This window comes from Danio aesculapii, chromosome 25, assembly GCF_903798145.1.
Source record: "Danio aesculapii chromosome 25, fDanAes4.1, whole genome shotgun sequence".
Lineage (NCBI taxonomy): Eukaryota > Metazoa > Chordata > Actinopteri > Cypriniformes > Danionidae > Danio > Danio aesculapii.
Window position 1 is genome coordinate 28,415,810 of NC_079459.1, and position 26,043 is coordinate 28,441,852.

General features: G+C 36.0%; 1 protein-coding gene across 1 annotated transcript; it reads left to right on the top strand.

The window, feature by feature from the left end:
* The first annotated feature begins 1,846 nt into the window (after positions 1–1,846).
* On the top strand, positions 1,847–25,120 carry unc45a (unc-45 myosin chaperone A). The gene is made up of 19 exons (XM_056451929.1): positions 1,847–2,009; positions 3,670–3,871; positions 5,515–5,690; positions 5,773–5,862; positions 7,221–7,388; positions 7,940–8,108; positions 10,222–10,392; positions 10,490–10,661; positions 13,178–13,478; positions 15,158–15,252; positions 15,649–15,790; positions 15,890–16,030; positions 17,708–17,835; positions 18,097–18,163; positions 19,869–19,982; positions 20,345–20,460; positions 21,490–21,607; positions 22,137–22,292; positions 24,555–25,120. Exons 2-19 carry the CDS (start codon positions 3,670–3,672, stop codon positions 24,834–24,836), a joined length of 2,808 nt encoding a protein of 935 aa, XP_056307904.1. The 5' UTR covers positions 1,847–2,009; the 3' UTR covers positions 24,837–25,120.
* The last annotated feature ends 923 nt before the right edge of the window (positions 25,121–26,043 follow it).

The window sequence follows — 26,043 nt, forward strand, 5'->3', positions numbered from 1 at the left end:
ATTCTGATTGGTTCGATCATTGTGGTTTAGCGGACGTAAAAATACAACCAGGAGCATATTATATTATATTATATTATATTATATTATATTATATTATATTATATTATATTATATTATATTATATTATATTATATTATATTATATTATATTATATTATATTATATTATATTATATTATATTATATTATATTATATTATATTATCTATAAATAATATATTTATTTATTTATTTATTTTTAGTATTATTTTTATATGTATTTATTTATATAGTGGAAACAGACTGGATGTCATACTTTCAGTTCAAATTTGAACGTTTGTATTTTATATATATGGATAATTGATTAATTATAGATGGATGGATGGATGAAAGATGAATCGATGATATATAATCAACGAATGAATGGATAGATTATAGATCGATGAACTGATGGATGGGTTGATAATGGATGGATTGATGAATGTGTGGATGGATAGATGAGAATAGGTGGTTGAGAAATAAATGCATGGATGGAAGGATAGATAATGGACAGGTGGATGGATTGATGATGGATGGACAGATAGGTGATGGATGAATGTTAGATGGATTAATGAAAGATGGATCAATGATATATAATCAATGAATGATAGATAGATTATAGATTGATGAACTGATGAATGGGTTGATAATGGATGGATTGATGAATGTGTGGATGGATAGATAATGGGCAGGTGGATGGATTGCAGAAGGTGTTTATGGATGAGAAATAAGTATAATATATGGATTGATGAATGAATGGATAGATAGGTGATTGCTTAATAGATGGTTGAATGATAGATTGGTTGCATAGATGGATGGATAATGGGTGAATGGATTAGGATAGATGGACTGATGATGAATCAGATAGATGGATGGATGGATTGCTAAATGTATTTATGGATGAGAAATAAATACGATGGATGGATAGAAAGATGAATGGATAGATACAGTAGGTCATTTCTTGATGGATGGATGGATTATAGAGTGGCTGTATGGATGGATGGATAATGGGTGGATAGATTAGAACAGATTGACTGATGATGAATCAGATAGATAGATAGATAGATAGATAGATAGATAGATAGATAGATAGATAGATAGATAGATAGATAGATAGATAGATAGATGGATGGATGGATGGATGGATGGATGGATGGATGGATGGATGGATGGATGGATGGATGGATGGATGGATGGATGGATGGATGGATGGAGGGATGGATGAATGGATGGATTTATGGATGAGAAATGATGGATGATAGTTGCTTGCTTAATGGATGGATTGATGAGATTGGTTGTATGGATGGATGGATAATGGGTGTATGGATTAGGATAGATAGACTGATCATAAATCCGGCATGTGGGTAAGTGAATGGGTGGATGAATGGATAGATAGATAGATAGATAGATAGATAGATAGATAGATAGATAGATAGATAGATAGATAGATAGATAGATAGATAGATAGATAGATAGATAGATAGATAGATAGATAGATAGATAGATAGATAGAGTAAATGAACGTGCCTCCTAAGTATTAATAATATGTAGAATATATTATTTATATAATTTATATTTAGAAATTTACAAACTAGAATAAGCAGTAAAAATATTCCGTCGGAGGAGAAAACATTTCGTTTTACAGTCATCTATCAGTACAGAGGGAATTCTGACAGATTCCCTCATTGCTGGACTTATATGGTCAAGACATTCAAATGAGGCGGAGCTTCGAGTCCCACAGCAGTCAAGGGGCTTGACTGGTGAATATTAACGACGCTTACCAACGTTCGACCAATAGGATTCGGCAGCGTCATCATCGCGCATCAAAACCAGGAAGCGTACGGGCAGAACAGTCGAGAACAGAACTACTGAACATTTTGATAACACCAGTAATATTTTAAGCGTTATAAAAAACGAAACAAATCAATTAGACCGCATTATAAACTCGGACGTTTTTTTTATATCTAAAAGTGAAAACAAAGCCACAGAGAAAGGTGAGTTGTATTTATCACCCTGCAACTTCACATAGTTACTGTTGCAGCTCTGAACACAGATGTTATGATGCCTTTAAGTTTATTTGATAATGCTAGTAATGCAATAGAGTGTGTATGGTTTACACACGTGTCTTGCATAATTCAGAGTTAACACTAACTGCATTTCTTGTCTTTTTTCATAATTAAATGCATTTGAATTGCACAGCAGTACCTACATTAATCAGTTATATGTATATTACAATGTATATTCTCTTTAATTAAGGCAAAGTCGGTTTTATATTCGCACAATTAGACTTTGTCCTCAATAATATAAGTATTATTTTCAAATTCTAAATAGGGAAATCATATTAGCAGCCAATGACCGTCAAAGTACAACATTGTTCACAGTTACAGTTTTTCTCAGTGGCTTTGGTGCATTTCTCACAACACTATTTACATTTGCACAACAGTTAATGCGAAAACAAAAATTCTCAAAACAATTTGATTAAACTGCAAAACCTAGTTGATAACCTGCAAAAGCTTGTCACTTGCTCAAAATGGATCGCTCATTCCTCAAAAGCAAGTATTCATGTCAATGAAAGTGTCAGTGTCATTAAGATGAAAAGTTCTGACACCATTGTTTATGAACATGATAGTCAAATGGCTTTGTCCTGTTTTCATTATGACAGTTTTTCAATGCAAAAATATGTCGTGAAAATGCTCAAGACAGCACTACTGTATATACTATTTGCACAGCCGTTTGAAAACTACTGTAAAGTTAGACATCACTGCATTTAGTGAGGTATCTGAGTACAAGACACTGAATATGTATGTTTCACATGTTTACTTCATATGCTCTTTGCAATTCTAATTTATTCACAGCATTGTGCAAAAGAATAAATACACCCTTATTTACAACAAACAATCCTTCGGGTAGAGCTGTGCACAACTGTAAACAACAGTGCAGTACATACTGGAACTGAACCTACAACATACACAGGTCTGTAAATCATTCATCAAATTGTTCATTTTAGAAGACATTTTCTGGAAAAAAATATTATTATTATTTTTTCTAAAACTTGCTTGTAATGACTCAAGTAATGAAATGAGGACTGTTAGTTTTATATGGAATGACTATTCAGCATTCACTAGTTTAGTTCATTTTGACTGACATGACATAAGCAAATGATAATGTTCTAAAACAGCAGAGAGTTGTATGAAAGCAATTGATGCATGTCCAAAAGCATTTGCAATTTGTTGGAAGGAATGAGAAACTGCTACTATGATGTGCACAAATGACATCATGTTTTGAGAAATGCATGAACTGTTGTGCAAATGAAAATAGTGTTGTGAGAAATGCACCAAAGCGACTGAGAAAAACTGTAATGAAATAGTGCTAATGTTGTTTTGAAGTCATACTTAAATGCGATTTCAGACTGAATATTCAAATTAGCCTGGTAAACAATATAGGGACCATTAAAATGAATGAATGTGAGAATATTACTCTACCTAAATTGAGTAATAATACATTTTTATCAGTTTTTAATCATTTTTCTTCTTTGTTGTTTTTATTTCTTTTACATTTATTTAATGTTTCTTTTATTCTTGTTTATGTGAATCACTTTGAATTATCGTTGTGTATGAAATGTGCTGTATAATAAACTTGCCTTGCGTTGCCTAGATGTCCCAGGACTCCTCTGCACTAAGGGAGGAAGGAAACAGTCATTTTAAAACCGGTGATGTCCAACAAGCTCTGACCTGCTACACAAAAGCCCTGAAGATCAGCGACTGTCCATCCGAGAGTGCAGTCCTGTACCGCAACCGCTCGGCATGTTACCTTAAACTCGAGGACTACACCAAAGCAGAAGAAGATGCCACTAAATGTAAAAATTACATTCATGGTCTCTGCATGTTATTCATCATCAGGGTGTCTGCGGATCCTTATAAAGCATTAATTGATCTGCATTTCAAAGGTCTTAAAAATGCAACCAAACTCACCCCGTAAAGAAGATTTTGTTTCCAATTTGAAATCTACTTAAAATCTCTTCATCTAATTGTCACCCAAAACAAAATAGGTGGAACCTAATAAAATACATGCTCATGTGGATTTCACTTGCGTAAGCAACGTTTGCTGGGATTTCATTCTATGACAGCTTACAGTGCTCAGCATAATTGAGGACACCCCATTTTGAAAATGAATATTTTTATCCATTGCTCAGTGAATATAGGCAATGTATTTTGGAGCATTTAAACAAAACAGATTTAATAAACATATATTTATTACAATAATATTTTAGTCACCAAACATATTTAGAAATTGAAAGATAATACAATTAATTCAAGCAAAATATAGCAAATAAAAGTACAACAATTTCAACTCCATTTTCCCTTTTTTTTTTTTTTTTTTGCTTCTCTTGATTTTTCCTCTTAATTAAATTTATTTAATATTTTTCTATAACATATAAATTTGGGTGTACTCATTTTTGGACCGTTATGATAAGTTATTTTGTTAGATAAGCTCCAGATTTGGCTTCAGTCCTGACTAATCTAATGTATATGCACAGATATAATTTTGTTTAGCTTCCTATTAAAAATATGAATGTAAAAGAGAGATTTGTGAGGGGTGTACTTATATATGCTGAGCACTGTAAGACTAGGACAAGACAGAATCTGCAGACATGTTTTGCTTTTTCTGCAGAGAATTTTGTGAAGAATCTGCGGATTTATGCAGAATAATTTTGACTAAAAACTAAAAACTTAATAAATGAAATAAAAAATAATACCTCTTTAACTTTTATTCAAAGTTTACAATCCAAACACAATTAGATCCACTTATTTGGGAAATAACAAAGCATGTTTCTCATGTAATATATCTACTAAAAGACAGAAAATATTACTTTACAAACTGTGTTGAAAATAAATCAAACGAACATTTTCATATTAGTCAGTAATATTTCTGGAATTAATTAAGTAAATAAATAGACACAAAGATGGGTTTAAAATCTGCAGATTTCTGCGCTCACAGATTCTGTGTGGGCTTACTTGCAGTATGACCACTGCTTTAACCCGTACATTAGCCGATATATGCACCAATTAATTAGCCCGGGACTGGAATTGGATGATTATTGGCATGACGAGTGAATGGCCAGTCATCTGGCCAATTTCAGCCAGTCCATTCTGTTAAGCAGCAGCACAATGTGCAATAAAGAGTGTTAAGGATGGTAATTATTCATGTTGTGTGCTCTCTTCGGTATTACATTAAATTCTATACTATAAAATTGGTCTTAAATTTAATTCTTTGTAAAAATTAAAGGTCTTAAAAAGTCATTTACATTTACATTTAGTCATTTAGCAGACGCTTTTATCCAAAGCGACTTACAAATGAGGACAAGGAAGCAATTTACACAACTATAAGAGCAGCAGTGAGCTGCTATTTATCATAAATATAAATCTTAGAAACCTGGAATTACCCTGATCACAAACACATCCTCTAACCAAAGCATGTTTTTTTTTTTCTGTTCTTAAGCTTTGGACGTTGATCCAGGTGACATCAAGGCCCGGTTTCGTCGAGCGCAGGCTCAGCAGAAGCTTGGACGGCTGGATCAGGCGTTTATGGACGTTCAGAAATGTGCACAGCTCGAACCCAAGAATAAAGCTTTTCAGGATCTGCTTAGAGAGCTAGGAGCTCAGATCCAGCAGAAGGTGTGGGTTATGAGTGGTGCTTGCTCTGTTATTGTTAATGATCTAAAAATAACACCATATTTATGTTTATACATGTATATAGGCAACACAGCTCTCCTCCACAGACTCACGAGTTCAACAGATGTTCAAACTCCTCCTGGATAGTTCAGCACCAATTGCAGACCGACAGAAGGTGGGTAAGACAGGGATAGTTCAGCCAAAAATTTAATTTGCCCACTATTTACTTACAATCAGGAATTGTTTTCTCCTGCTGAACACAAAACATGATCTCCTGAAAAATGTTTGGGGAAAAAAAGCAGTCATTGGCGTCTCTTGTATGAACACAAAATACTATGGAAGTCAATGGCTGTTTTTTCTAACAGTGTATCCTCATTTACGTTCAACAGAAGAAAGAAACTCAGACGGGTTTAGACCAAGTGGAGGATGAGTAAATGATGGCAGAATTTAAGTTTGGGTGAACTATCCCTTTAATATCATTTCTGATGTCTGATTTGTGTTAAAAGTCTTCATCCAAGCTCAAGAAAACGCATATTGTGTTGATGATTTACATTTCGGCACCATCTCTTTCCTCACAGTAGCTGCATTTCCATTACTCTTCAGATTACACCAACTGAAATGATGCCTAATGGAAACAAGCCAGCTTCGCGAAAAGTTTTAACACACTCGCGTGTAGTGGTTTTTCAGCCAATTTGAAGAAGAAATATGTTGCAAAACTGCAACAGAAGCAGTAATTTTCACATTAACAGGTCACCTTTGATTAAAATTATACTGGCTAGTAGTGCAGTGACTCTGATAGACAGTATGTAAACCTACCAATATCCGTCATCATGATTTTTATAATAACTCCACATGAGTTTATGAAAGACATTCATTTTCTTTTCGGCTCAGTCCCTTTATTATTCTGGGGTCACCACAGCAGAATGAACCGCCAACTTATCCAGCATATGTTTTACACAGCGGATGCCCAATTCACCTCTACCACATGTTTTTGGTCTTGTGGGGGAAATCGGAGCACCCGGAGGAAACCCGCACGAACACAGGGAGAACATGCAAACTCCACACAGAAATGCCAACTGACCCAGCCGGGGCTCGAACCAGAGACCTGCTTGCTGTGAGGCGATTGTGCCACCATGCTGCCCTATCAATGACATTTAAAATTCAAAACGCTTACACAAACCATAATAGAATCCGGCAGTGCATCCAAAAGCGCAATCTTTCAAATGTTTTTCAATGAGACGCTTTTCAGAGCTGTTAGATTCACAAACCGTTGTAAACACAATATGTAAAAGGTCCGCAAAACGTTAACATGCACTCAAAAAATGACTTTTGCTTTTTGTTCAAACTACTTGTTTAAAATGAGCTGGAACAACACAATTCTTAAGGTTTTCTTTGGGACAACTTAATTGTTTTATGTTCAATCCACCCAAATTTGGTTAAAACAGTTGCATTAACTTAATTGATTTGTGTTGAGAAAACGTGAAGGAATTGTGTGGACCCCAGCATTTTTTACAGTGTGCAGTTGTGTTTCAGGCTGCTCAGAATCTGGTGGTACTTTCCCGAGAGGACGCAGGCGCCGAGCAGATCTTCAGAAATGATGGAGTCAAACTCCTACATCATCTTCTTGAGTCCAAACAGGAGGAACTGATCCTTTCTGCTCTCCGGACTCTGGTCGGCCTGTGCACCGGACACCAGTCCAGGGTGAAAAACATCCCTTTACACTCAAGTTTGATGTCTCCGCTAGTGCTGGGCAACTAATCAAAATGAAATGTTATTAATTGTCATGCACATCTGCTCAGGGAAGCACAGTTTTTTTTGTGAACAGTAGTAAATCACCTCCTGAAGCCCAGAGGGCGCTCTCACGGAAACTACAAATACACCATAACCAGAGAAGATAACCAGAAAATCTCCATAGCATGTCTTTATAAACAACATTTTTTATTGTATATGCTAAATATTTAACAATCATAACCATAACAACATAAAATCTTGCAATTAAGGCATTTACGTGTGAAAAACAGAGGATAATAATAATAATATTAAAAATAATAATAATAATAATAAAACAAGATTTCAATTAAGTAGAATAAAAATAGAAAAGGGTATAATTTAATATTTGTATTTAATAGTTACGATTTACCACGACTGTCTTTACTGACAACATGTGCATGACATTCCCCTTCGATTATTCCCTCAGCTCACAGATATCATGTCTAAAGTTTCTCCATTTATGCTACTGATCTCATTGGTAGACCATGGCCATTGTGAACGAGCTGGGGATGGAGCGATTGTGTGGCGTCATGGGCTCTTCTGCCTCCAGCGTGTCTCTGTCAGCCTGCCATCTGCTCCAGGTGATGTTTGAGGCTCTTACAGAGGGCATGAAGAAACAGATCCGAGGGAAAGATGAAGCCATACTGCCAGGTGAGACACGGCCCGTGTCAGCGACCTACTTCAAGACAAGACCAGAAATCATTTCTGTTCTACTTAAGACTGGGACGTGTTGAGAGTACAACTGAGTGTTTTATTGCTAAATAAGCTGCATTGTTGGGATCAGGACATCAGTATGAAGGGGTTGTGTGTCACTTTGACAGGCTTACAGTAACTAAGAAAAAATAAATACAACAAAAAAAAACATATAAAGCTATAAATAGGGTAGTTTATTTTAATGTTAGGTAATTAAACAGTCAGAATCAAGTCTTCAAGTCTTTTTATTAGTTTTTTTATATTCCCACTAGGCTTCAAATCTCTCATGGTACTTCCAGCTCTATAAATATACTTTATTATATTTTTAGTAAAGGAATTCAACTTTGATCATGCTTTTATATACTCAAAATACACCGTTTTCTTTCATTTTGTTAAGTGAAATAAACATTTAAAAATGTTATTTTGAACCTGAATATGTGTGGAGCACCCTTGAGATGTCAAAAAACTTTATTGTAAAGTTATCTATGAAGCTTAATCAGGGTCCTAAATTCATTCATTCATTCATTCATTTTCTTTTTTGCTTACTCCCTTTATTAATCTGGTATCGCCACAGCGGAATGAACTGCCAACTTATCCAACTTATCCATGTTTTACGCAGCGGATGCCCTTCCAGCTGCAACCCAACACTGGGAAACATTCATACACTTTCATTCACACACATACACTACGGACAATTTTAGATTACCGAATTCACCTATAGCACATGTCTTTGGACTTGTGGGGGAAACCGGAGCACCGGGAGGAAACCCACGCGAACACAGGGAGAACATGCAAACTCCACACAGAAATGCCAACTGTACCAGCCAGGGCTCGAACCAGCAACCTTCTTGCTGTGAGGCAATCGTGCTACCCACTGTGCCACCGTGACGCCCAGGGTCCCAAATATTTTTGTAAAATATATTCATCAGTTTTACTTTGATTAGGGGTCTAAAATATTTAGTTTATATATAAGATGCACTATTGTGGTATAAAATGTGTCACTTGTTTCATTTCAGAGTAAATATTTCCACAGTTGATTTTGTAAAGAAAACAAATCTGAGTAATATTTAAATTATATATATTCATTATTATATATTCAATAATATAACAATTAATGTTGTTTCACTAGAAATAGTTATGTAGGTTTCATGAACCTGACTCATTCATAAATTATAACCTTTATTCAGTTCCATTAATCATATTAAAACTGATATTTTGTTTTTATCATTTTATTGCAATGGTAAAAATTTCCATATTTTACTATATGTACATACATATTATTTTATTTATATTCATATTTACATTGGTACATATTAAAAAAGAAACCATTATTTTTCCCTTATATTTTTCATTGTAGTTAGTGTCATTTAAAATGGCAGATTCAGATTTTCATTCATTTTCCTTCAGCTTAGTCTCGTATTTATCAGAAGTTGCCACAGTGGAATGAACCGCCAACTATTCCAGCATATATTTTACGCAGCTGATGCCCTTCCAGCTGCAACCCAGCACTGGGAAACACCCATACATACTTACATTCACACACTCATCCACTATGGCCAGTTTAGTTTATTCAGCTCACCTATAGCGCATGTCTTTGGACTGTGGGGGAAACTGGAGCACCCAGAGGAAACCCACACCAACACTTGGAGAACATGCAAACTCGAACCAGCGACCTTCTGGCTGTGAAGTGACAGTGCTAACCACTGAGCCACCATGCAGCCCCTCAAATATTGAAATACTGATTAAATTTTTTATGCTTTTAATTAAAACAAATGTATAAATATAGTAAAAACATAGGAAAACTGTAACCATTAGTTTTTTACATAGCCTCATTATAAGGAATACACATCAGATGCAATATGGTGTTAAATAGTTCCAAATGGACCCATCATACAAAACCATTTCTTTTTATATAAACATTACATTTATTATGAAGGTTTAAGCAATAAAAGCCTTTTAGGAATAAATTATTCATTTCTGGTGTGTTCTGGAGTCATAATTATCAAATGTAATTTTGAAATGCTCTGTGTGTGTGTGCGTGCGTGTGCGTGCGTGTGTGTGTGTGTTGCAGAACCGTCCCGCGAGTTGCGCTCCATGTTGCGTCATCTGCTTGACATGCTGCCTGCGTCCAGTGTGTCTGGTGCGGGACGTGACAGTGCCATCAACCTGCTGGTCAAACAGGTGCCCCGAAAATCAGTGAAAAACCCAGACAACTCACTCAGCCTGTGGGTCATCGACCAGGGTACGGCTGCTCACGATTCTGATCTCCTGTGTGGCATCAGTGGTGGTGAAACCACCTGGATAGATCATCTGATGGTTGTGTTTTTTGTTTTTTTAAGGGCTGAAGAAGATTCTGGAAGTTGCGGGAACTGTTTCTGAAGTTGAAAACGGGCCGCCGCTCACTGATAACACTCACATGAGCTGCTCTGTGCTGCTTAATAAGCTTTATGATGACCTGAAGAGCGATAAAGAGAGGGAGAACTTCAGCAAGCTCTGTGAGGAATATGTGCAGTAAGTCATACAAGTTAGGAATATTATTTGAAGCAGACAGATTTAAATTGTTTACATTTATGTCAGTACTTTATTAAACTAAATGAATATTATTTGTAGTTATATTATTTGAAAAGTCTTCATGTAGATATTTTATTATGTGTTTAAATGTTAATTGTGCATTTAAAAATTAATTATTTTTCTCTAAGTAGTTCTTTTGAAATATTACATTATTGTATCCTTTAATATATATTATCTGGGAGATTTATATTAATGTTATATATTTTGTTACGTTCTACATTAGTCTAGGGGAAATACAATGAACGCAACAATATTAATTTAAAGAGCACTAAACTAGGACCAGTCACAACACAACAACGAGTAAAGTTCCAAAAATTTATTCACAACAAAAAAAAAAAAATCAAAGTCACACACAATGTAGTGTTAAGGAAGCTCTAGCTTTAGGAGGGGAATAAAGCCAAAATAACAAACAAAAACAGGGTTCTGTCTGGGAGTAAAACCTCTAAATAAGCTACAAGAAAATAATGATGAAAATTAACAACAAAACTACACTGACTCCCTGACTGACCTCAAAACAGGAGAAAAGTCCAACAAAAAGAAAAGGCCGACCACCTCCTTACTGCTTCCTGGGGGAAAAAGCAAAAGAACGAAATCAAAGTTTAAATCGTGATACTGCTCTTAGCCACAACAGAGAACAAGTACCAATTGTCAACAAGATTTTAAATCACCACAATTCAACTTTCCAACAGTTCACAACAGCTTTAATTTAACTGAAACCCAGCTAGTGCTCTGGAGAAAGATTCCTCTCTAGCTCCTTTCTCAACATCCAAGTGTTTGGCCTGTGTTTTTATCCCTTCTCACTCCTAGATCAAATAGCATTGATCTATGACAGCATGATAAGATAATATGACTATATAATAATATAGTTGTATTATATCATGCTAATATTATATCATTTTAAATGAAATATAGATGTTATATTGTACATATTATATCTAGCTGATGGCTAGCTCTCTGCAACTCTCATATGGTCGCCGACTGAAGCTAAGCAGGGCTGTGCCTGGTCAGTACCTGGATGGGAGACCACATGGGAAAACTAGGTTGCTGCTGGAAGTGGTGTTAGTGAACCAGCAGAGGGCGCTCAACCTGCAGTCTGTGTGGGTTTTAACGCCCAGTATATTGATGGGGACTTTATACTGCTCAGTGAGCGCCGTCTTTTAGATGAGACGCTAAACCGAGGTCCCGGCTCTCTGTGATCATTAAAAATCCCAGGATGTCTTTCGAAAAAGAGATGGCCTCCTAACCATCCCTAACCCATATCATAATTGGCATATTATTATTATTATTATTATTATTATTATTATTATTATTATTATTATTATTATTATTATTATTATTATTATCATCATTATTATTATTATTATTATCATCATCATTATTATTATTATCATCATCATTATTATTATTATTATTATTATTATTTGTATTATTATTATTATCATCATCATTATTATTACTATTATTATTATCATCATTATTTTTATTATTATTATTATTATTATTATTATTATTATTATTATTATATATAATGTATTCTATTTTAAAGTTACATCGTTTAATTAAATATTATATTAAATATGTTTATAAACATGACGTTTAAATTTTATAGTATATATTTGATTGAATTTTTGAAGTCATTTTCAAATACTGCATTATTTTTATATATATATATATATATATATATATATATATATATATATATATATATATATATATAAAAATAATGCAGTATTTGAAAATGACTTCAAAAATTCAATCAAATATATACTATAAAATTTAAACGTCATGTTTATAAACATATTTAATATATATATATATATATATATATATATATATATATATATATATATTTATATATATATATATATATATATATATATATATTTGTATATATATATATATATATATATATATATATATATATATATATATATATATATATATATATATTTGTATATATATTAGTGCAATATCTTTTTATTATTTTATTAAAATATGTAGCTGAAATGTCTGGGAAACATCCATTCACACTCATACACTACGGACAATTTGGCCTACCCAATTCACCAATACCACATGTCTAAAACACGGGGAGAACATGCAAACTCCACACAGAAACGCCAACTAACCCAGCCGAGGCTCGAATGAGCGACCTTATTGTTTTGAGGCGACAGCACTACCTACTGCGCCACCGCGTCGCCAAAACTGCTTTTATTCTAGCTGAAATAAAACAAATAACACTTTCTCCAGAAGAAAAAATATTACAGGAAATACTGTGAAAAATTCGTTACTCTGTTAAACATCATTTAGAAAATCATTTTGACTTCAACTGTATATGAGAGAGATTATATTTATATCTGTATTGGTATTTATAATCTTAGATGTTTAATATTTAGCTAATTCTGTTCTTTTAATAGTTGTGTCGCTCCTCAGTGAAATAGTTCCTCTGTCTTCAGGCATCACTTCATGAGTTCGTCTATGGAGCGTCGTCTGCAGGCGATTCAGACAGTCTCCGTGCTCCTGCAGGGTCCCAGCGATGTGGGAAACGTGACTCTGGAGCTGAGCGGCCTCATGGACTCGGTCATCTCTCTGTGTGCGTCTGAAGACATCGTCCAGCAGCAGGTGGCAGTGGAGGCGCTCATTCACGCCGCTGGCAAAGCCAAGAGAGCCTCCTTCATCACTGCCAACGGTGTGGCACTGCTCAAAGAGCTCTACAAGAAGAGCCAGAACGACCGCATACGAGTGCGCGCGCTGGTGGTGAGAGGACACATACACACATATATACAAACATATTACTGTGATCTCAACTGTGGCAGAGGGATTGATCATCTCTGTGCGTGTGTGTGTGTTTGTGTTTGTGTGCATATGTCTGTCTGTGTGTGCATGTTTTTGTGGCTGGTTTTATTGTGGCTGTGTGTGTGTATGGTGTGTTTGTGCATCTGTGTGTGTGTGTTTTTTGTTTGTGTGTTTTGTGTGTCTTATGTCTGTGCGTGTTGTTTTTGTATGTGCGTGTTTGTTTTTATGTGCATGTTTTTGTGTCCTTTTTTATTGTGGTTGTGTGTGTGTGTGTGTGTGTGTTTACTTGTTGTGTTGTGTGTGTGTGTGTTGTTTTTATTTTGTGTGTTTGGTTGTGTGTGTTTTTTATTGTTTCTATGTGTCTGTTTATGTATGTGTGAGTTGTTTGTGTGTTGTGTTTTTTTGTTTTGTATGTTTGTTTGTTTGTTTAATGCTGCTTGTGTTTTTATTGTTTGTGTGTGTTTGGTTTGTGTTTGCATGTTTAATGCTGCTTGTGTTTTTATTGTTTGTGTGTGTTTGGTTTGTGTTTGCATGTTTAATGCTGCTTGTGTTTTTATTGTTTGTGTGTGTGTTTATTTGTGTGCGTATGTCTGTATGTGTTGTGTTTTTGTGTACTTTTATTGTGGTTGTGTGTGTGTTTGCTTTGCATGTGTGTGTGTGTGTGTGTGTGTGTGTGTGTGTGTGTGTGTGTGTGTGTGTGTTTGTTTTGTTGCTGTGTTTGCTTTGTATGTTCGTGTGCCTGTGTTTGTTTTGTGTTTGCGTGCATGTGTGTGTTTGTTTTTGTGTGCTTGTTTTTATTGTGGTTTGGGTTTGAATTTGTGTGTGTTTGCATGCATGTGTCTGTGTGTTGTGTTTTATTGTGTGTTGTGTATTTTCGTTTTTGTGTATGTGTTTTATTGTGTGTGTGTGTTTTATTGTGTGTTGTGTATTTTTGTTTTTGTGTATGTGTTTTATTGTGTTTGTATGTTTTTGGGTGTGTGTTTTATTGTGTGTTGTGTATTTTTGTTTTTGTGTATGTGTTTTATTGTGTTTATATGTTTTTGGGTGTGTGTTTTATTGTGTGTTGTGTATTTTTGTTTTTGTGTATATGTTTTATTGTGTTTGTATGTTTTTGGGTGTGTGTTCTTGTTTGTTCTGTATTTTTGTTTTTGTGTGTGTTTGTATGTGCATGTTTTTTGGATGTGTGTTGTGTATTTTTGTTTATGTGCATGTTTTTGGGTGTGTGTTTTCTTGTTTGTTGTGTATTTTTGTTTTTGTGTGTGTTTGTATGTGCATGTTTTTGGGTGTGTGTTTTATTGTGTGTTGTGTATTTTTGTTTTTGTGTGTGTTTGTATGTGCATGTTTTTTGGATGTGTGTTGTGTATTTTTGTTTATGTGCATGTTTTTGGGTGTGTGTTTTATTGTGTGTTGTGTATTTTTGTTTTTGTGTGTGTTTGTTTGTATGTGCATGTTTTTGGGTGTGTGTTTCATTGTGTTTGTATGTTTTTGGGTGTGTGTTTTATTGTGTGTGTGTGTGTGTGTGTGTGTGCGTGTGTGTGTGCGTGTGTGCGTGTGTGCGTGCGTGCGTGCGTGCGTGCGTGCGTGCGTGCGTGCGTGCGTGTGTGTGTGTTATTGTGTTTGTATTTGTATGTGTGTTGTAGGGCTTGTGTAAACTGGGCTCTGCTGGAGGCACAGATTTCAGCATGAAGCAGTTTGCTGAAGGTTCAACACTGAAACTCGCCAAGCAGTGCAGAAAGTAGGTGCACAGTGTCATCTCATTTCCATTCATTCATTCATTCCTTCAGCTTAGTCTCCGATTGGAGTCACCACAGCGGAATGAACCGCCAACTATTCCAGCATATGTTTTAAGCAGCGGATGCCCTTCCAGCTGCAACCCAGTTTCTGGGAAACACCCATACACACTCATTCCTAGCAACCTTCTTGCTTTTGAGTGCTAACCACTGAGCCACCTCATCTCATTGTTATTTTAGTACCGGTATTTTTTTTAATCACTTATTTTGATTTAAACTAAATTAAAACGTAAGAAATTTATTTATTATTAAAATGTATTAAAAAGCGTTTATTTGTACGTGTGTTTATATGTAAAACGTATTTTTCAGGTGGTCTTCAGCTGTCTTTTTCTTTTTCCCAGGTGGCTCTGCAATGAATCTCTTCCTCCAGCATCGCGGCGCTGGGCCATCGAGGGCCTGGCTTACCTCACGCTGGACGCCGATGTCAAAGAGGACCTAGTTGAGGACAAGAAAGCCCTTCAGGCCATGTTTGAGCTGGCCAAGGTTTGTCTTTTTCTGCTGTTTTGGAGATAAACGTCTGCTTGTTATGCTAATCCTCCACAGCTCCTTTAAACTCCTGTCGTGTTTTTGTTTTGATTGCAGTCCGAGGACAAAACTGTGTTGTTTGCGGTGGGATCGACGCTGGTAAACTGCACCAACAGCTACGATGTGGAGAAGCCAGACCCGCAGATGGTGGAGCTAGCTAAATATGCTAAACAACACGTACCAGAGGAGCATCCAAAGGTGATTAATGCGGATAGGATTGTTATGTTGGTCAAAAATGAACATACTATTGTCATTAATTCAGACTTTCATTAATTTAAACTGTTATTTAATTTAATTCAAGGTTTATTTCCACATCAATATCTTTTTTTTAATACAGCATAATCATACAGTGGCTGTTAAAGTCTAAAAAGCAGCATACGTTTAATGTTTAGAAATTACAAAAATAAAACAACAAAGTTAATTAGCAAAAATAGATAAAAAGTCTTGATTTCAAACTCTTTTTCTTTTATTTACTTATTTATTTTAAGCTTTATTTCATATATTTAATTTAGTATTAGGAATTGATTTATGTGGCATCACGGTGGCTCAGTGGGTAGCATGATGGCTTCACAGCAATAAGGTCACTGGTTCGAGCCTCGGCTGGGTCAGTTGGCATTTCTGTGTGGAGTTGATGCACGTTCTCCTCGTGTTTGTGTGGGTTTCCTCCGGGTGCTCCAGTTTCTCCCACAAGTCCAAAGACATGCTCTGTAGGTGAATTGGGTAAGCTAAATTGGCTGTAGTGTATGTGTGTGGATGTTTCTCAGTGATGGGTTGTAGTTGGAAGGGCATCTGCTGCATAAAAACATATGCTGGATAAGTTGGCGGTACATTCCTCTGTGGCGACCTCTGATTAATAAAGCCAGAAAGAAAATGAATAAATGAATAATTGATTTATTATTTGTTATAATATGAATTAATGACATTTTTTGTATGTTTTAAATGTATTTGACACTACTTTGATATTATGTATCTGTTTACTTATCTGTTATTTTAAAATTGAGAATATGAAGAAAAAACAGATTCAAAATTAAATAAGTATGCATTTGAAATGCTAATAGAGAGAAAAAAATGTGTGTGTGCGTGTGTGTGCGTGTGTTTGTGTGTGTGTGTGTGTGTGTGTGTGTGTATCCTAAAATAAAAATAAATGTATTCATAATAAAAGTATATTACTGTTTATTAATGGAATATTTGTTCATATCTATTCTATTTTATTAATTTGATTGTTTGTCGTTGCACATGCATCCAAAATTTCCAAATGACATCATTTAAGTGTATAATTTTTTGATAATGTTACAGTTGAAGTCAGAATTATCAGCCCCCCTTGGATTTTTTTCTTCTTTTTAAAATTTTTCCCAAATGATGTTTAACAGAGCAAGGAAATTTTCACAGTATGTCTGATAATATTTTTTCTTCTGGAGAAAGTCTTATTTGTTTTTTTTCGAATGATCCATCGTTATACAATAACTTGCCTAAGTACCCTAACTTAAGCCTTTAAATGTCACTTAAAGCTGTCTTGAAAAATATCTAGTCAAATATAATTTACTGTCATCATGGCAAAGATCAAATAAATCAGTTATTAGAAATGAGTTATTAAAACTATTATGTTTATAAATGTGTTACGATAATCTCCTCTCTGTTAAACAGAAAATGGGGAAAGAAAAAATTATTCTAATAATTAGTGACTTCAACTGTATATTAATATTTTATTAGTTAAATATTTACTTAGATATAACAGACTGTGAACACAGTATTAATGTTGCTCTTTTTCATAAACGAAAAGTATTGCGTGACCTAATCCTTGCCAGATATTTGCCACTTTTTTTCCATTTGTTTTGGGTTGTACAAGTGTAATGCAATTTTGTGTTTTTCACACAGGACGGCCAGTCGTTTGTGGAGCAGCGGGTGGTGAAGCTGCTGGAGGCCGGTGTGGTATCAGCGCTGGTCTGTATGGTGAAACAGGAGAGTCCTGCCATGACCGAGGCCTGCAGAGAGTGTATCGCCAGGTCTATAAAGCTCCATCACTTTCAACAATTCTGGCTCTATTCAAAGACTGCTACTGTAAAACTAATCTATTTGCACTCTAGTTTTTTGGCTCTTTCTCACTGCTGGCACAACTATTGTCCCAAATACAGATAAGCCTTGGAACAGTTTGCTCCATCAGGCGAGATTGTTTGAAAATGGATTTGTGTTTGCAAAACGGCTATTCTCCATCCAAGAATGGGCTCTTTATCAGATGAAATGTCTTTTTTTTCTCCTCCTCACAGGGTGATTTTGGCTCTGGTGGAGAGACAGGAGGACAGAGGGCTGGTTGTGGCACAAGGAGGAGGAAAAGTAAGTAAATTTTCAAGCAAGTAGTGTCTTTTAACCCTTTCATGCGTACAATCACACTGGTGTAATTATAATGGTATAATGCACATCAACTGCTCAAACTCAAATCTGACGAGATTGACAAGCGTGCTGCTTGTCATAAATCATAATTTATCAGTGTTTTCAAACAAATAAAGTTTATTTTAGGTTTCAGACATTTAAATACACATAACTACTAGCAAAACATAACACTGAAGTTAAAAATACACGCGGATGTCTATGAAATGGCAGTAATAATTAGTTGTTAAGGGTGCTGTATGTAAATTTTTGACTCTTGTAAAGCATAAAAATACCATAATATGTTTGCAGATGTTTAAGAAACATGCTATGTGAACATTCTTGTTTATCTGACTATGCTAAACTATGCTAAAGTCAGATATTCTGCTTTTAAATGCGTTACGTGCCAGAAGGTCTGTCTTTGTTTTGGTCATTTAACCCACCAGTTTAGCCAATTATATTTCAGCACCACGGGTTGCCTTTGTGGAAAACTGCATTTCATTCATTCAGTCATGAAGGCTCTTAAAGCATGCACCCGTGACCGAAATGCGACCTCAGATGGACAGTAGCAGACTCCAAAATGAGACGCAGATTCAGAGTTCCTCATGAGGTGGTTATTAATTAGCAAATAATATCAATATTATGAACGTAAACATCAGGTGAGCAGGTTACATTGTAACCCCGTGTCCTAACAACACGCTACATGACAAGATTTGCAGTGATAAGGAATTTGGCTGTTTGTACCAAACGTAACAATAAACACAGAATAGTGCACTTACTGCACTCCAACAATATATTAAATGAACATGTTGAGTCACAGGTCTAAATTAATTTTCAAATAGTTTATTTTATTTTCCAGATCTGAGTTGAACTATCTGCTGCTTCTTTCAGTATTATGGCAATAAATGTCACATTATTAGCATCTAACACTGAATAAAGCATACAAGGTGTACCTGAGGGGATCATTGTCATAGTTTTTTGTTGTTCAGCTGCAAGAAATAGAAACTGTTTCTAAAATAAAAATTTCCAGAGTTGTTTAGGACAAAAACTCCTTTTAATGTGGAAAATATTCCTTCTATCAGGTGCCGTTGCTTTTATTTAGAACAGGGTGTTAAAAAAAAAAAAGTGTTAAACCAAATCAGAAAATGAGGATGTGTGACATCATTAGCAAGGAGACACAGGACACGGTCTGTCTCACTAGTTAAAATTGCTTACTTCTTTGGATTTGAACATTTTTCAAAACATTTGCGATAATGCAAGTACATACAGTATGTCAGTATATTTCAATGAAATAAGCCATATTGCGCTTTTTAAAGGAGTAGATCACTTCCAGAATGACAATACGGACATCATTTGCACAATTTTCTATTATTTAGTTTAGTTATCTGTTGAACAAAAAAAGATATTTTGAAGAATGTTGAAATTTGAATAGTTGAGTCACAATTGACTCCATAGTCATAAAAATACTGTGGAAATCAATGGTGACTAATTTTTCTGAAAGTGAACTGCTTCTTTTAAGATACAGGATGATTTTTTTTTTTTACATACAGCATTCAAAAGTCTCTTATGCTCACCAATGCTCCAATTATCTGGTCAAAAATCCTGTGAATCTGGCTGTCATGTAAACTTCTGAACAGAAGAGTGTGAGATATGTCTTGTTTTATTGATACAGGCTTTGCTGCCGCTGGTTTCTGAGAGCACCGATCGTGGGAAGATTAAAGCAGCTCAAGCTCTGGCCAAAATCACCATCACATCCAACCCAGAAATTGCGTTTCCAGGCGAGAGGGTACATCAGCAGATTATTTAAATGGATAGTTCACTCAAAAATGAATATTCTGTCATCATTTACTTAACCTTCACATGCTATAAATCAGTTTCAATTTCTTTCTTCTGTTGAACACAAAAGAAGATATGTAGGAAACCAGTAGCCATCCATTTTAGGACAAACAAACACTATAGAAGTCAATGGCTACCAGTTTCCAACATTCTTCAAAATATCTTCTATTGTGTTCAACAGAAGAAACAAAACTCAAAGCGGAGTAAATAATGATAGGGTTGTAATTTTTGGATCACTTTAAACTTTCTGACTTGCTTCAGTCAGAAATGTAACGTCTAGAGTGATTTATCTAAAGTGGTGTGTTTGTGTAGGTGTATGAGGTGGTGAGACCCCTGGTCAGTCTTCTGGCTCTCGACTGCTCGATGCTGCAGAACTTTGAGGCTCTGATGGCTCTCACCAACCTGGCCGGCATCAGCGAAAGACTCAGGTTTGCCATCGCCAACTGAAATGAATTTAAACCCAAAAAAGAAAACTTTACTCACCCTCTCAGGCCTTCAAATGTACAGCTTGGTTCTTCAATGACATTAATTTTGATAAATGTAGCTTTTAGTCCATTTTGACGTGATGGTATTGAGATGCTGCAGATTTGTCGGCTATAAGTTTATGCAATTTCTGAAACACCCAGACCAACCATTACTAAATTCACTGTAATGATTGGTTGATTAAATATTTACTTTAACAAGCAGTTACACTGCACAAAAGTCTTGTTTCTAGTCTAAATATCTAAAATTTCTTAAATCAAGAAGCATTTTCTAGACAACTGAGACATATGGTCTTGTTTTAAGAAATAATATATCAAAATAAAGTGAGTTTTACTTTAAAGCAAGCTAAATAATCTGCCAATGGCGTAAGCTAAATAATCTTATGTCAAAAGAAAAACAAGTTTAATTTGCTTGCCCCATTGGCAGATTTTTTTGCCTGTTTTGAGGGAAAACTCACTTTATTTTGGCATATTATTTCTGGAAATAAGACTATAAATAATCTTATTGAATAATCTTCAATAAGACTGAAATAATCTTTGCTGGGCTAGAAAATAATTTTTGATTGAAGTTTTTTTTTTAGATATTTAGATTGAAAACGAAATAAAAAAAAAGCATTTTTTGTAGTATTAAGAGTGATAATAAACTGACTATTAAGTGCATGACCATTGCGTATGAGTACACTGTGTTCCCAATGGGACATATCACCCTCTAAAGGAGTGATAACAATCATGGCAGTCATACTGAAGTGTTAATCCAAACCCAAGTGCCTAAAACTGGCCACTTTGAAGGGTTATTTGGAATTAGAGATTTTGAAGGGTACAAGTGATGGATACTTCGGATGCCCATAATCCTCTGCGCAGGGTTATTTGCACAGGGATGAGCCCTACCCAGTGGAAAACAATGAATATGTATGGGTGAACTAGTGTAAACCAGAAGAAGCCACCCATTAATACCTTATTTCAATTTTCCCACAGGCAGAAGATCATCAAGGAGAAAGCTGTGCCTAAAATCGAGGGCTACATGTTCGAGGAGCATGACATGGTCCGCGCTGCTTCCACTGAGTGTATGTGCAATCTGGCCTTAAGCACTGAGGTACGTCTAATATCTGTAGTTGGGGCCAGATTTGAAGCTAATGGGCTATATACTTCTGGTTAAAGGTGTATGTGACTATTTTCAATTTCATAAGCTTTTATAGCATTGATGTTGTAATGTATATTAAAATATAATCAATTCAATAGACTTACGCATTTATTTAGCTGTTAAAGTGTAAAGAAAGATAAAAGACCGTTTAAACACTAGCGCCATCAGGATCAGCAGACGAGCGCAGAAACTCCATTGAAAATACTGTGGTAAAATAAGTGATTTTAAAGAAATAGTGCAGAACGATTGAATTTAATTCAGTGCTTCTTGTCCAGTCTGAGACCCACTTTACATCGTATATCAATCAGGCAGTGAAGATCACTGATTTTAAAGAAATCAGATCTGAAACGCTGCAGTTTTATAATAGCATGACAGTTCATCGTAATCTCTTGAGCTGGCTGACTGGAAATGAAAGGTGGAGTACATATCACCTCATTCCTTCAGGGAAAGATTGGTTTTATGGTTTTCTTTGACTCATCAGGTGCAAAAGCTTTATCTGGCCGCTGACAGTGACCGTCTGAAGCTGCTGGTTCTCTACAGTGGTGAGGATGATGAGCGACTGAGGAAGGCTGCGTCCGGCACACTGGCTGTGCTGACCGGGGAGATGCCTGAGCTGTGCACACGTATTCCTGACACGGTGAGTTGTAGATCCCAACTGGCTGATAATCACTTCTGAATAGTCAAGTAGTGATGCAGATGTAGATTCAAACTCATGCTGATGCTGCCAGATGAGACCTGCTTGCCACAGCGTAATCTCATGCTCTGCCCAATGTGGATAAAATAATAATAATTCTATTTTAAAAATTGTATTTAGGGCTTCACAATATATCGCTTTAGGATCGATATCACAATGCGTGTGTCCGCAATAGTCACATTACAGGATACGCAATGTTGAGTTGGGTTTGTGGTTGATCAACAATTGATAATACATGAGATTTGTGAAGTTATTGCAAAGTATAAGCATACCAGAGTGAAACTTTATCATTTGCATGTGTTATAAAGGCTTTTGAAGAGAGCATTCAGGGACCATAACATACGACATTTGTAACTTTACTGAAGAATAAGTTTACTAAATTATTAATACAATGAAGACTATAGAGTGCTATGTTACACTTCATTACATTCAATTTCTGTACCTGAATACATTTTGTGTAAAGTTGAATAAACACGACGTTTATTTAGTAAGCACACTTTATTTCCTTAATTCACTCGTCACACACACACACACACACACACAAGACCTCTTCAATCAACATTCTCCCGAAAACCCCGCCCCCGCGCGCTCTCCTCATTTGTAACCCGGATAACCTCCTTTCAGGTAAACAAAGCAGAGAGAGAGAATAACATGTTAACAGTTTGACTCTCCGGAGAAACTATAAAGCACTGTTTATACCTTTTAGTGCTTATTTTTACTTTTTCTATTGCTGTGTTGTAATTATTCTTGCTTAAAAATGTATTATTTTGTTATACATGATTCACACCGTTACAAAAACAACCCAGTCAATCAAAAATAATGATTTATTCCCTCTTCAAATAGAGTTATTCAAGCCATCTGGTAAAATTGTATTCATATTGCAATAAATATAGCAGAAAATCAAAATATCGCAATGTCCGATTTTTCAAAGCTCGCAATCATACAGCCCGGACTGTAATTTGTATAAGAATGAACATACAAGGGCAATTTCACAAAATGAGTACAATAATAAAATGAAACTATAAATAAATAAATAACATAAGACATGACGGGGTTATTTTCCAATTTAGGTGTAAATAGTAATACATTTTTAAGTCATAGTATTAACTTTAATGGGGGAAAAAAAACTGATTTAAGTGACTTTGATCGTGGCATGGTTGTTAGTGCCAGACGGGCTGGTCTGTGTATTTCAGAAACTGCTGATCTACTGGAATTTTCACGCACAACCATCTCTAGGGTTTACAGAGAAAGTCTGAAAAAGAGAAAATATCCAGTGATCGGCACTTCTGTGGGCGCAAATGCCTTGTTCATGCCAGAGGTCAAAGGAGAATGGCCAGACTGGTTCTAGCTGATTGAAAGGCAACAGTAACTCAAATAACCAGTCGTTACAACCGAGGTATGCAGAAGAGCATCTCTGAATGCACAAAATGTCAAACCTTGAGGCGGATGGGCTACAGCAGCAGAAGACCACACCGGGTGCCACTCCTGTCAGCTAAGAACAGGAAACTGAGGCTACAATTCACACAGGCTCACCAAAATTGAACCAATAGAAGATTGGAAAAACGTTGCCTGGTCTAATGAGTCTTGATTTCTGCTGCGACATTCGGATGGTAGGATCAGAATTTGGCATCTACAACATGAAAGCATGGATCCATCCAGACCATCGTGTCAACACCACAGCCTACCTGAGTATTGTTGCTGACCATGTCCATCCCATTATGACCATAGTGTACCCATCTTCTGATGGCTACTTCCAGCAGGATAACACACCATGTCATAATGCATGAATCATCTCAAGAGTGGTTTCTTGAACATGACAATGAGTTCACTGCACTCAAATGGCCTCCACAGTCACCAGATCCTCAATCCAATAGAGGACCTTTGGGATGTGGTGGAACGGGAGAATCGCATCATGGATGTGCAGCCAACAAAAATAGGGCTATCATGTCAATATAAATCCAAATCTCTAAGGAATATTTCCAGTACCTTGTTGAATCTATGCCACAACGGATTAAGGCAGTTCTGAAAGCAAAAGGGGGTCCAACTTGTTACTAGTAAGGTGTATCTATTAAAGTGGCCAGTGAGTGTAGGTGATGTTCATGTATATGTGTATAAATCCAAGCATGAGTGAGCATAAGAGAGACATTTGATGCAGGTTATTAGCAAGTGTGTCTGAATTTTTTTTTCTTCTATCTTATTCAACAGACGAGCCACTGGCTGGAGATCTTCCAGGCTCTTTTGCTCAGTGAAAGTCAGGACCTGCGGCATCGTGGAGTGGTCATCGTGATGAACATCATGCAGGCGGATAAAAGCTTAGCAGAGAAGCTGATGGAGAGCGAGGCCCTGGAGATCCTGTCTGTGCTGGCTAAAGCAGATGATCCAAAGCAGGCCTCTGTCCGGAAAGCCGCTCAACGATGTTTAGATCTGGCTCTTGAGTACGAACTCATCCGGAGCAACGAGAGCGGAGTTAATGGTAATTCCATTTAATGCTGCAGTGTTTAATGGAGTCCACAATTGTAGCACACATTTCAGACTGTCTAACGAGACCAAATATTGAGTTCATTCACTTCCATTCCATTACATGCACTCAAGCGCATTCCAAGATAGTCTATGATTATTCCACTGTAGTGTGTAAGTATTGATCTTATATTATTTATACATTGGCACATTTGTTTGATATCATCACGTCATCATTTATACTCAAGTCTTAATTGCTGAATATGAAAAAAAAGATGTATTCTGGTTTTATATAAACACTACTTTTGTTTCAAGTGTGTTTATTTTATATATGCACTTTACATATTAACAGGTAGTAGTCTGAAGGGGTTCTGGTGACATTTTTATGACATGGGACTCATAAAGTCATTATTTATAATTGGTGAAACCCTTTAGGTTTAATGTTTAATCATTTATGTAAGGGCGACACAGTGATTCAGTGGTTAGCACTGTCGCCTCACAGCAAGAAGGTCACTGGTTCGAGTCCTGACTGGGTCAGTTGGCATTTCTGTGTGGAGTTTGCATGTTCTCCCCGTGTTGGTGTGGGTTTCCTCCGGGTGCTTCGATTTCCCCCAAGGTCCAAAGACATGCGCTATGGGTGAATTGGATGAACTAAATTGTCTGTAGTGTTTGTGTGCGCATGAGAGTGTATGGGTGTTTCCCAGTACTGGGTTGTGGCTGGAAGTGCATCCGCTGTGTAAAACATATGGCGGAATAGTTGGCGGTTCATTTCACTGTGGTAATCCCTGACTAAGCCATATGGTTTCTGGAGAACGTAAAAGAAGCCCTTGATCAGGCATCATTGCACCGACCGACGGATGCCAAACAAGGGCAAAGAGGAGGAGCCTGAGCGGAGTTACTGACTGCTATCATTTTGCTTAGACAGGCTTTTCTATGAGAGAAATTCTTAATACTTTATTACCTGCGACTCGTTTGTGTTCTGACCACTTGTACTTGGTTGAACACTATATAAATAAAGTGTTTTGTCTTAAAAACACGGCGGTAATAAATTGAGCCACCAAACATTGTTCTTATGACGTTTTTCTACAGGAGGAAAATGCTAATTATATTCAAATACTTCAAATCTAGTCTGTGTTAGTAAATGCAAGGCTGTTTATGAAATCCAGGCACAACGCTTCAGATGACTGTTCTAGAGCCTACAGCTAATCAATCTGTCAGATTCTGGAGTGCTTTACAG